Source organism: Megalobrama amblycephala, linkage group LG23 (genome assembly GCF_018812025.1).
Source record: "Megalobrama amblycephala isolate DHTTF-2021 linkage group LG23, ASM1881202v1, whole genome shotgun sequence".
Taxonomy (NCBI): domain Eukaryota; kingdom Metazoa; phylum Chordata; class Actinopteri; order Cypriniformes; family Xenocyprididae; genus Megalobrama; species Megalobrama amblycephala.
Window position 1 is genome coordinate 20926369 of NC_063066.1, and position 12967 is coordinate 20939335.

The 12967-nt window shown below is 38.2% G+C and overlaps 2 protein-coding genes across 5 annotated transcripts in view; one reads left to right on the forward strand and one right to left on the reverse strand.

The window, feature by feature from the left end:
• Positions 1–6933, forward strand: part of LOC125258923 (C-terminal binding protein 1) — a 34210-nt gene extending 27277 nt beyond the window's left edge. For all 4 annotated transcript variants that reach the window (XM_048176157.1, XM_048176158.1, XM_048176156.1 and 1 more), the window contains exons 6-9: positions 5–135; positions 2921–3048; positions 3238–3352; positions 5710–6933. In XM_048176157.1, the coding sequence (XP_048032114.1) occupies positions 5–135; positions 2921–3048; positions 3238–3352; positions 5710–5896 (561 nt within the window). In that variant the 3' untranslated portion in view covers positions 5897–6933. The remainder of the gene's footprint in view (positions 1–4; positions 136–2920; positions 3049–3237; positions 3353–5709) is intronic.
• Positions 6934–6989: 56 nt separating this feature from the next.
• ppp2r2cb (protein phosphatase 2, regulatory subunit B, gamma b) overlaps positions 6990–12967 on the reverse strand; it is a 36803-nt gene continuing 30825 nt past the window's right edge. Inside the window, exons 10-11 of the mRNA XM_048176159.1 lie at positions 11152–11243; positions 6990–11046 (exon numbers count right to left, since the gene is read on the reverse strand). Of these exons, the coding sequence (XP_048032116.1) occupies positions 10719–11046; positions 11152–11243 (420 nt within the window). The 3' untranslated portion in view covers positions 6990–10718. The remainder of the gene's footprint in view (positions 11047–11151; positions 11244–12967) is intronic.

Here is a 12967-nt window from a genome sequence, read left to right on the forward strand (position 1 = left end):
GCAGATGCGTCAAGGCGCCTTCCTAGTGAACACTGCACGTGGTGGTCTGGTGGATGAGAAAGCTCTGGCCCAGGCTCTGAAAGAGGGGAGAATACGGGGAGCCGCCCTGGACGTCCATGAAACAGAGCCCTTCAGGTGAACAACAACATTTTATGTTGAAGGATTGTGTTGTTTTGACCTTTGGTTCGATTGCTTGATTCAAACCCCATTCCTATTCCACCCCTGGACTCTGCAGGTATTTTTTGCATTGTATTATTTAGCTCCAAACCACACAGATACATGAATCTGTTTGCTACAAAGGCATTACAAGAGATGTAAAGAATGCGAGCTGCTTCCCGAAGGCAGTTTCTAAGGAGACAAGTAGCAATGAGAAATGCTGGAATTTATACGGCATTGTTAGTGGTTCACTTTTACATTTACATTTACGCATTTAAGAAACACTTTTATCCAAAGTGACTTACAAAATAGGAGCAAAAGCAATTAATCAAACAATATTCGTAGTATACAATGCCATGTCTATTAGACAACTAGATTTGGAACACTTTTGTAAATGAGGTCAAATTGCTTTCATACCAATTGTGAAATCTAGTGTTATTTTAGTATTATTTATATACTACTAAAAAATGGTTAGTTCCTGTCCTTGATTCTAATTTGGTCAATAGCTGTGTTTTATTCAAGATAAAACATGGCTATGACCGCTTCACCCAACGGTTCTGTGTATCACTACACTCAAAAAAATGAACTTTCACTGTTGTTAGTTTCACTCAAACCTCCCTTGTTCACATTACTTAAAAAACTCATGTAACTACATGAATGTAATTTAACTGCGTTGTTTCTACTAAAATTGAGTATTGTCAGCTTTACTTAGTAAGTGTTTGTTCAGTCAACTTAACATTGCTGTGTGAAACGCACACATTATTGTTGACATAACTAACTGTGCAGTGGATCCGTAGTTCCCAGCATGCTTTGCAAAGGACTGCATTAGGAGAGTAAATTTAGGGATTAAAGTGTTATTTTATGTGTTTTTCAGTAAAGGGAAAGATGTTGTTAGTTTATGTTAGTGTTTAATGTTCAGTTATATTGGACATTTAGAGTAGTTTCTGTAATGTTTTTGAATTTTGTGGTTACCATCATGCAGAAGAGTGTCGTCTGTGTTTAGGCTGTGCGCACTCATATACGGATGCTTATAGGATGAAATTCCTGCTCTCAATTCAATTGAGTTTGTTTAATTAGTTATTTTTTTGAGTGCAGTTTGGGGTGAGGGGCTGCATTCTGATATGTTGTATTCTTTTTATTTAAATGATTATTCAAAAAAAAAAAAATGTGTTCACCTTACGTAATAAACATAACATTATTTAGTAAACAATTATTTAGCACATATAAATGTTATGTAACAGTGACATTCAAAGGATGTGTATTTACTCAAAGAATTTCTTTTGTTCATTCAACTAAATAGTTTTTTGTACAAATTACTCAATATTGTTGCGTGGAACCACTTGACACTTATTTTTTAAGTAAATCCAACAATTCATTTTTTTGAGTGTACACAACACCCTTAGCAACCACTCTTAGCAATGTAAACTGTTTGTTCTCAATTGATATTGTTCATTGAAGCTTACTGTATTATGAAGAGAGTATTGTAAGAAAAAGATTGATTGAGTGAGCGAGTTTATTACTTGCATTCAGATTTAGCATTTTCCTTCAGATCAGTCCTATGTTCATAATAATATGAACATTTAAATGACATTTAAACGACCGATGTATTATCTTGTCCTTTTAACAGTTAAGGGGTTTTCCCGTGACTGACAGCTCTAGTTAAAACATTTGTCAGTTGCGTCTTGTTCCGTGTTCACAACAATTCAGTCTTTTCAATGTAAAAGTCTTCGCTACTGTCTGACACACTCATAAAGACAGTCTTTGCCGCCATCTAATGGTGTAATAATGTAACTTCTGTTGCTGTTCACGGCCAGGGACTATTTTTTCCGGTGGAAGGAAGGCTTTTAGTTAAAGTTTACTTCATGAATGTTGCATTAATATATATTTTTGGTTTTAATATTTGTAATGTGTGGTTACCGTTTTATAAAAGCAATAAGGTACTCAAGGCTAGTGCTTTGTGTCGTGCCTAACAACGCCCTTCAGCCGTGTCTTATTCACGATACAGCACAGCCTCTAATACCTTATTGCTTACTTATAGTTCTTATTATTATAATATAACTTATTAAATAACTTTTACTATCTTTTTCAGTTTTCATTGTAATTTCAGTTTAATTTTTAGTAGTTTTTTTACATGCTTTTTGTCATTTTTATTAGTTTTTTTGTTTGTTTGTTTGTTTGTTTTAGGATTTTTTTAATATTACTATTTAGGTTTAATTTATTTTGGTTTTAGTTCTAACATTTCCAGTCAGTAATTTTGGTGCTTCAACTTAAACATATTTCAGTTTTCTAATTTTCAATTAGTTTATTTTTACACACACACATATATACACACACACACACACATATATATATATATATATATGACACACTAAATACAGATTTTTTGCTTAAAGAAACAATTTTGTTCAGAATTTATTTTTTATATTTTACATTTTGTGTACATATTTCCTGTATTTTCTGTTTGTATTGTAATAAAGAGACTGAAAAATAAATATGGATGGTCATTAAAACATTGCTAAAACAACCAAGCTGGTGGTGTATTTAAATATTTTAGCTTTATTTCAATTAACAACAGTGTTGTAGTTAATGGAAATAACCCTGAATCAAATTGTAAGTGCAACCTAAATAAAATGATTTTTTTCCCTTATCCAGTAATCACAAAGAGCTGGAAAATTCATTTGTCACCATGTAAAATGTCCTTCTGACTGAAATCATTTTCACTCAACGGGAGCATCAAACTCATTCAGCTGCATGTGTGTGTCAGTTTCAGCCAAGGTCCTCTTAAAGACGCCCCCAACCTGATCTGCACCCCTCACGCGGCCTGGTACAGCGAGCAGGCCTCTATTGAGATGCGGGAGGAGGCGGCGCGGGAGATCCGTCGAGCTATTACCGGTACATTGACACATGACGCTATCAATAACACTTTTTAAAACCATTGTCAAATGATTTGAGAGCACTGGGTGTTTGATCTCTTTCATCAGTCCAGTGAAAACAGTTTTTTTAAATGCAGCACTGCAGGCTTGATGTGCTGTGATCAATGACTCAGGGCTTCCCTGTAATGAAGCTGTTTTCCTCCTCCAGGTCGCATTCCAGACAGCCTGAAGAACTGCGTGAACAAAGAGTTCCTCACACAGACCACGCACTGGGCTGGCATGGACCCCTCTGTTGTTCATCCAGAACTCAATGGGACCTATAGGTACAACAAACTATTGAGAAATTCATTCCTCTTAACTGAATATAGCTTATAGATGAGACTGTTATTTGGTTATTCTACCAGGACTTATAGTAAACCAATAATCCACAACTGGCAATGCAAGATTGCTTTTACTGTGGTAAAAATAAACAATGTCAAAATAGACTGTTTTGGACTTCTTAATACATGTCTTATTGCACATAAATGCATGTTATTAGAAAAGTATTCACAATCTGTCATAACTTGTAACCGCCTCTGAAACGTCTATGCCAAGTGTGTGGGGAGAATAATTAGTGGTCGACTGATGTGGGTTCATTTCTGTTATGTTCTAGAGAACAATAGCCAGTATATTAATTATGATATATAGATAATACAATTTAATGACAGAATTGCTTATATAAAATGCACATACTTTACAAAAAAGGAAAAAAAAAGAAAGAAAGAAAAGAAATTGTTTAATATCTACTGGCAAAGTTATTATATTTTAAAACTGATTGACAGGGTATGTAAAGGGTTCCCACACTTTTTTGCAGTGAATTTCTGTGACCTCTTCAGTCATTTGTGATTACTGGATTAGGATTGTTGAAATAATTTTGATTAAGACTCATTTGCTAATAAATCATACCAATATGTGAATCTGTATGACTGATTTTTTGAAAAGAGCTGATTCAAACTAATGATTTGCTCATGAATCAAACATCACTAGAGTATAACTAGAAAGTATGTTCTACTGAAATTGTCATTACTTTTACATGGTTTTTAAGAAAAACTATTTTACAGTTTCAGATTTACCATGACATTATAAAAGAACTGCAACACACAGAGCCTGGAGCTGCTTAATGCTTTTATAGAGCAACAAAAAAAGCAAACCTATGACAGATTTTCAATAAAAAAGCATTATTAAAGTAAATAATCCAATCTTATTGTAATATAGTAATATACAGAGCCCCTAAAGGGACCTTTACAAAAATAAAAAAAAATATACAGACTTCTGTGGGGCTCCGTAGTAATGTTAAATAATGTAGTTCCCTAGCTTAGCCGTAAGTTGTTTGTGGTTGGCGTTCAAGTTGCTGCATGTGCAGATTATTTCATGGTTTTGAAAGAAGTCTCTTATGCTCACCAAAGCTGCTTTTATTTGATCAAAAATACAGTAAAAACATTACTATTGTGAAATATTTTTACAATTTAAAAGAACTGTTTTCTATTTTAATATATTTTAAAATCCAACTGTGATGGTAAAGCTGAATTTATTTTAGGATTCTTTGATGAATAGAAAATTCAAAGCATTCTTTTGAAACAGAAATCTTTTGTAACATTATAACTGTACTTACTGTGACTTTTGATCAGTTTAAAGGTGCAATAGGTGATTCCCTACAGAAACTTTTTTTTTTGTTATACTGATTGAAAGTCTCCTCATATCCTGATAGCAATCATTATGTTAAACAGTCGAAATTTTTTCTTTTATAAATATATATCGTCTGTGGAAGGCTTAGGACAGTAAAATCTAAATCCAATCGTTTTATTTGGTCCGAATGAAATAATATGATGTCCTACCTACCTGTCAGCGTATGTTTTTACATACCCTCACGCACCCTGTTTGCGCAGACATCATTCGTCATCAGCGCGTTTCATGCTATGCAAATTTTATGTAGACAGACGTCAGTCACGGAGCACCACAAACAAACAGCAGCCATCTTTTCCAGTTCCTACCAAATCAAAACCACGAGCTTATGCTGCATTCACGCAATAACTACTGTAATTAAGAGATGGCAACATGTGACGGTCTAACTGGAGCTGTTCACGTCCTCAGACTCGGAATTATGCGTTTCCACGTCAACAGTATCAACACCGAAATGAATCTGCAGCAGTCAGGCACAAGCTCTCTAAGTTGTTTACATTCATTATTATTATTGTAATGGAACAGTACCATGCAGTGGAAAAGCGCCATTAGTGTAGCTGTGTGTGTGTGTGCGCGTTCAGTGTTTTGGAGGAGGCGTGGCTTTGAACGGAGATTTGCAGGTAGGGTGGGACCATATGCTTTCAATGCTAGCAGGCTAATGTTAGGATTTCCCAGATCACCTACTGCACCTTTAATGCATCCTTACTGAATAAAACTATTAATTAAAAACAAAGATCTTACTGACCCTAAACTTTTAACGGGAGCGTAGCATATGAGGTATCACTAAATGCATGTACCTTTACACTTGGCTCATCCAATCAGATTGTAGAGTTGAAAGTAATCAACCATTATGCACTAACATAGTAGTTTCGTGGAGTCATGGAGGGCTTCACTGCATGGAAAGTTGCTCTATTGAAGGTGTTGCTAACAACTGCTGTTTAATATCATTTCTCTTCCGCAGGTACCCCCCAGGTGTAGTGAGCCTCGCTTCAGGGGGTCTACCTCCGCCAGTGGAGGGCATCATGCCAAGTACCGTGCCCATAACCCACAGCCTGCCCACCGTAGCCCACCCTCCACACGCCCCGTCACCCGGCCAAACCGGCAAACCCGAACCCGAAAGAGAGCAGCACCCCAACGAACAGTTGTAGCCCCCCTCTTCAAAGGCTCTCAGTACCACTATAGAACTCTCCTGGTCCTTCTTTACCCCAAAGAAGAGGAGCGGAAACAGGCTCCTGGGCTCAGAACCAGCCACTAAAAACAACCACGACTCCGAAGTAGCCAACTCTTTGACTGAAGCTGGTGGACTGCGCTCTTTGAAGTATCTAGTGGGAAAAAAACAACAACAAAAAAGAGAAAACCGTGTGGATTTCAAACAAAGTTAACTTCTCCCTGATGCAAAATCCTGCTGTTTTAGATTGTAGTCTGTCCAAGTGCAGTGGGCGATCTTTTATCTGTTTTTTTGTCTGTCTAATGGGTTTCATTGTTAAAACAACAGTAGCTATTACATGAATGTAACCTGTTTGTGTACAGTTTTTAGGACATGATTAATGGTTTGTAGACGAGAAAAAAACTGAAACCGCATTACAGGAGGCATGTCACCACCTGATAAAAGATAAGATAAAAAGCATATTAGTTTCGCTCGTTTTATTTTAAAAAAGCCCCGAAAGAGGCGGGATTTGCACACCCTCTCAGGAAAATTTATTTCCCCCCCTTCCTTCCTTCCTTTTAAATTAAACCACATAGTGCATTGTTTTTGTACCCATTTGTCTTTTTGTAGTCAAAATTCAGTACAGTACTTTAAAAGAACTACACTCAGTATGTTTTTATTTTTGGAGCATGTATTACCTTATGTGTTAAAGGTTAAAAAAGAAAACAGAAAAATGTTCAGATTTTGAACAAAAAGAAAAAAACAAAACAAATTTGTCTTGTGCAAAGCTGGCGTAATGCTTGCCTGTTTGTGTGTGACTTGATTGTACCGTGTTTTTCGAGGATGCCGGGATAGTTGCAGCTCTCCATCGCCTACATAGTTTCCTTCCTGGTAAAGTGGTAGGCTAGCAATATACATACTATATATACTATGAGATATTAATATTTTTTGTTAAACAGAATCCAAAAAGAAATGTTTGTGACTGTATGCATTTGTATGAATTATTTTAAATGAAATAAAAGTCCGAGTTAAACGACACATCAACATTTCTGAGTTTATCGCACTTCATGCCAGGACAACAGAAATAGTGGAGGTTCAGTTCAGGTTTCCTTTGTATTTGAACACATTTCAGGATATAAACACAATCACTGTGAACGCCCTCTTGTGGACACTGATTCTGTCATATAAATAATGCAGATCTAAAGGTACCAACAAGGCATCATGCTGAAAATAGTTCATACAGGGGAATTGGATTCTTACATCAAAGCTGTGATTTAGCTTTCTCTGAAGTATTAAAGGGTTCGTTCAGCCATTTTTTTCTTTCATCTACTCACCCTCATGTCGTTTCAAAGAGAAGTTTTGAAGAATGTTCACCTGGGTTTACCAAGCTCCAGAAAGGTTTTATTGAACTTAAAAAATGTGTTACCATTTGTTTTAGTGTAGTGTGAGGAACAGACCAAAATTTAAAGGGGTCATGACATGAGAAATCAAATTTGCCTTGATATTTTGACATATAATAGGCCATCCTGCAAGTTTCAGAGTTTAAAATGTCCTCAGTATAAACAAAGCATTTATAGATGTGAGCTTTGCATCAAAAAAAAAAAAAAAACAGAACCCAATATAATTACTCACTGATGCTGTCTACACTGGATACAGTATACAGATGCCATTTCGCATGTAAACTATTTCATAACGCTTTGTCTATAAATTACGGTTTTATATGGACAATGTATTCAAAACACTTACTCACGTGCATTAGCGAGTGGTCGTTGATACTGTTTTCATATGCAGTGATGTTATCCAGTCATAACAGTGTCTGTTTACTGACAAGCCTTAAATAAGCCGCCCCTTAAAAATGGATCATTTCAGACAGAGGGTCAGAATGAAGGTTGAAAATATTTTTTCCACATATGTATTTGTATGTGTGCATGCAAAAAACTATTATTAACAATATAAGTGAACCTAAAGGAACATATTAAAATAATTTAAAAATCCATGTCATGACCCCTAAAAAAAAAAATGTTTTTGATCAAATCATCAATGCATATGTTTAATTTTCTGTAATTCATAAATAATTCCATTTCCTGGTTAAAACGACTTTTCTCTGAGGACATACACAGAATCTTTCCAAACATTTAGTCATTTAAACCCCACCCCTTTCTTACAATCAACCACAAACTCGCATTCAGATCTGCCTCCATTCAATAAACATCCGATGCATCGAACCAAAGTGTAAGTTAGCTGATTTTCAAGTCGCTTTGTATTGTTACAATGCCAAAGTATATGTTAATGAACAATGTTTACTGTTTCTCTGTGTTACCTGGACTGAGAAATGTATTTGTCAGCAAAAGTCTGACTGACAGCTCCAGGGCTGAATTTCATGCAAAACTAGAGATTGTACTTCTGCATTTTTGTATCCCTGCCCACATACAGTTAGATTGACTACAATGTATTGGATCCTTCACTGGAATCAGAAAATAACTCGTTTACTCTTTGAATTCTTGCACCCAGGAACAATACAAGTCTAAATGTTTGCTAAGTAGTATTTCCTACTCAAGCAAGGCAGTATTTGGCTCTGGTCAAGCCTATTCAAAAAGAGCAGTCTGGGAGGCATGCCCTGATCTTGCTGAGTTAGACATGTTCCTGGGTCAACATATTTTTATCCTAAAATATCCCTACCTCTAAACCTAATCCTACCCATAAGTTATCCCTAAAATCAAAAGGAAATAATAGGTGAATAACACTGGCGCAGAGGTACGTAACCCTGGTTGTACTTGATATAAACCGTAAACTTGTCCTCAAATCTGATTGGTTGATTGGAATGTTGTTCCAGGATCAACAAAGACGATGATCCAGAAACATGATTCACTTGGTAAAATCAGGTTCTGCGACTGGGAGTGGCCTTCAAGTTGGCTAAAAATGGTCCCCTCCATTTTACCGTTAAAAAACACTTGCACATATTCCAGCTTACTATGTTTGACGTCAGTAATAACTATATTGTCCTTGTGTAGCCCCTCTAGTTTAAATCTGCCTGCTCCAAGTGGGACGCGAACCTGTGCCCGTCCGCATGGGAGTCGGACACACTAACAAGGAGGCTAAAGGCTGCAACCCCTAGTGTCAGTTGCTAGAGCATCTCTTGAGATCAGGGGAGTGAGGTTTTCATGCACAGCTCTTACTAGCCTACATCTGTTACACTCACCCCCCTAAACCTCACTCCCATCCGGGTCACGGCACCAATGAAGCCCCTCCAGTTCGCACCTGCCCGCTCCAAACAGGATACGAACACGGGCCCGTCCACATGGGAGTCGGACGCTATAACAAGGAGGCTAAAGGCTGCAACCTCTAGCATCAGTTGCTAGAGCATCTCTTGAGATCAGGGGAGTGAGGTTTTCATGCACAGCTCTTACTAGCCTACATCTGTTACACTCACCCCCCTAAACCTCACTCCCATCCGGGTCACGGCACCAATGAAGCCCCTCCAGTTCGCACCTGCCCGCTCCAAACGGGACACGAACACAGGCCCGTCCACATGGGAGTCGGACGCTATAACAAGGAGGCTAAAGGCTGCAACCCTTAGTGTCAGTTGCTAGAGCATCTCTTGAGATCAGGGGAGTGAGGTTTTCATGCACAGCTCTTACTAGCCTACTTCTGTTACACTCACCCCCCTAAACCTCACTCCTATTCAGGTCACGGCACCAATGAAGCCCCTCCAGTTCGCACCTGCCTGCTCCAAAAGGGACACGAATGCGGGCCCGTCCACATGGGAGTCGGACGCTATAACAAGGAGGATAAAAAGGCTGCAACCTCTAGCGTCAGTTGCTAGAGCATCTCTTGAGATCAGAGAAGTGAGGTTTACACGCACAGCTCTTACTAGCCTACGTCTGTTACACTTGCATGTCTCGTAACTGTGCCGATTTTGAAAACGCAGAATTGCAATGATGCTTGAGAGATACTGAAGTTACTGTATATTTTTAAATATTGTGTGGAAAAGAGCAGCATGAACACCCTGCTGAATTTCTGTTTTTGTGTTCCACAGACTGAAAAAAAAAAAAAAAAACAGATTTGGAATGACATGAGGGTGAGAATTTCATTTTTGGCTGAGCTATTTCTTCAACATATTAAATAAAATCATCAAACCAGTGCACTAGCTTGCAAATGCCTGTAAGTATGTGGTCAAAAGCGTCGAACTGGGAATGTTCTTTACACACTGAGGTGGGGGTGGTGATGACTCAGCATTGAAACTGATCCCTGCACATGCTGTTTTCCTTCCAGCAATGTCTCTCAGCAGACCTCCATAATTCCTGCATCCTGTCCTCTGCTTGTTCTGGATTTCATTTTGGTGGGAACATAGGAAGAGGCCTTAGAGAGTCCCTGAGCAGTTTGTCAAACCAAAGAAAACTGAAGAAAACCCAAGCCTGAGAAGAAAGAACAGACACATACAAGCACTGCAGAGCGCTATAAAGCATCATAAAGGCTCTGATTCATTTACAATCATCGTTGATAAATAAGCCCTGTTCATGAGCAAACAGCTTTGTAAACATGCATGTGCGATCTGTATGTTTCAGGGTAGCTGAACATTATCTAACCCCAGTGTTCATACTGCATGCCATGCTATAGCACTGAATCTGAGCGGTACATTCTCATTCAGGACCACAGTTATAGTTTCTATCATTCAATTGTTGGGGTTATATATGTTCTTAATAGTTTTTGAGATTGTTCTGATGCTGGCGACACTGAATGCAGTTGGGAAATGTGATAATAAAGGGCAATTGAATGGATCAAATCTAGCACGTGTTTTGTGCCACAGGAGCGTGAAACGTATGTCATTTGGGAGGTGCACTTTGTAATTCCGGTGTGTTGTGATGTCCGTTGGCCATCAGTCTGTCCTGAAAAATGTAGAGGTTGTTGCTGGCAGCGATGGCGATGATGTTTTCTTTGGGATGCCAAGCGGTATGGAGTATTTTTTTCCTGAAGTCCAGACTATCCACGCTGACGTCCGTCTCTTTCCGTTTCTTCCCCACGCACACGCGCCGCGGCTGCAGGACGGCGCGTCGCTTACACACCTCCCGACTGGCCTCCAGAGTCACGTCACGCCGGCTTGCCCGGTCAAACATTCGGAAGTAGTTGTTGTAAGCCCCCGTCATTATCACGCTGCAGAGGAAGAGAGGGATTGAGAGAGAACAGATGCACAGCAGCTGGATCCGCTTGAGTTATATTTTAAAGGTCAAAGGTGATGTTGTATAGTTAGGGCCTCACCTGTCCGTTCCATTCCAAGCACATTCAAACTTGTCAAAAATACAATCGCTTTCATACAAAGAGCACAATTTGGTTCGCAAGTAGTCGTGGACCTAAAAACACAAGCAAAAATTAGAAAGAACTAGAAAATTCTGTACAAAACAAAAGTTAAAGGTGCCATCGAATTGAAAATTGAATTTACCTCGGCATAGTTAAATAACAAGAGTTCAGTACATGGAAATGACATACAGTGAGTCTCAAACTCCATTGTTTCCTCCTTCTTATATAAATCTCATTTGTTTAAAAGACCTCCGAAGAACAGGCGAATCTCCACATAACACCGACTGTTACGTAACAGTCGGAATCATTAATATGTACGCCCCCAATATTTGCATATGCCAGCCCATGATCGAGGCATTACACAAGGGCAGCCAGTATTAACGTCTGGATCTGTGCACAGCTGAATCATCAGACTAGGTAAGCAAGCAAGGAAAACAGCGAAAAATGGCAGATGGAGCAATAATAACTGACATGATCCATGATAACATGATATTTTTAGTGATATTTGTAAATTGTCTTTCTAAATGTTTCGTTAGCATGTTGCTAATGTATTGTCAAATGTGGTTAAAGTTACCATCATTTCTTACTGTATTCACGGAGACAAGACTGTCGTTATTTTCATTATTAAACACTTGCAGACTGTATAATTCATAAACAACTTCATTCTTTATAAATCTCTCCAACAGTGTAGCATTAGCCATTAGCCACGGAGCACTATCAAACTCATTCAGAATCAAATGTAAACATCCAAATAAATACCATACTTACGCGATTAGACATGCTGCATGACAAACACTTTGTAAAGATCCATTTTGAGGGTTATATTAGCTGTGTGAACTTTGTTTATGCAGTGATAGAGTCGAGAGCTCGGGAGGGGGTGGAGAGCGCGAGCAATTAAAGGGGCCGCAGCCTGAATCGGCGCATTTCTAATTATGCCTCAAAATAGGCAGTTAAAAAAATGTATTTAAAAAAATCTATTGGGTATTTTGAGCTGCAACTTCACAGACACATTCAGGGGACACCTTAGACTTATATTACATCTTGTAAAAAAACGTTCAATGGCACCTTTAAGTGCTATGGTTAGTCATGTTTATTGCCTGATAAATGCAGTGAAGCCTCATGAAATATAACCATATAACAGTAATATTGCTTTATAGGTTAAAAAACAATCTGTAATTAAAGCTGATGAAAGGGAGAGATGTAGAGATGAGATGTCTTCAGGCCAGGACTATTATCAAACATGTGAAGTTTGGGACAGATCGGACACTGCATGCCTGAGTTACAACAAATTCCTGTTTTATGGCGAAACATCGAAATTTGTCAGGCCGCCACAAACACGCCCTTCAGCGAAATATCAAGATCTTCACAATTTAACGTCACAAAGGCTTTTAGATTAGACTGACCAAATATGACCTTGATCTGACTAAAGCTCTAGGAGGAGTTTGTTAAAGTACAACGTCTGGAAATGGCAAAAACTGCAAAAATTTTGCAGAGAAAATTCAAAATATATCACTTCCTGTTGGGATTTCAGAATTTGTTTCAGTTTTTTTGTAGGTATTGGGCTGTTACATCTGTCTACCGAATTTCATACCTGTACGTGAAATGTAGCGCGAATGGCGCTTAATTGAAATTTTGTAGGTGGCGCTATCGAGCCATTTTGCCACACCTAATTATGAAACCATCAGATGTACATTTACACCACTTCTGATGCGTGTACAAAGTTTCATGAGTTTTCGAGCATGTTTCAGCCCTCAAAAATGCGAAAATTCATTTCAGA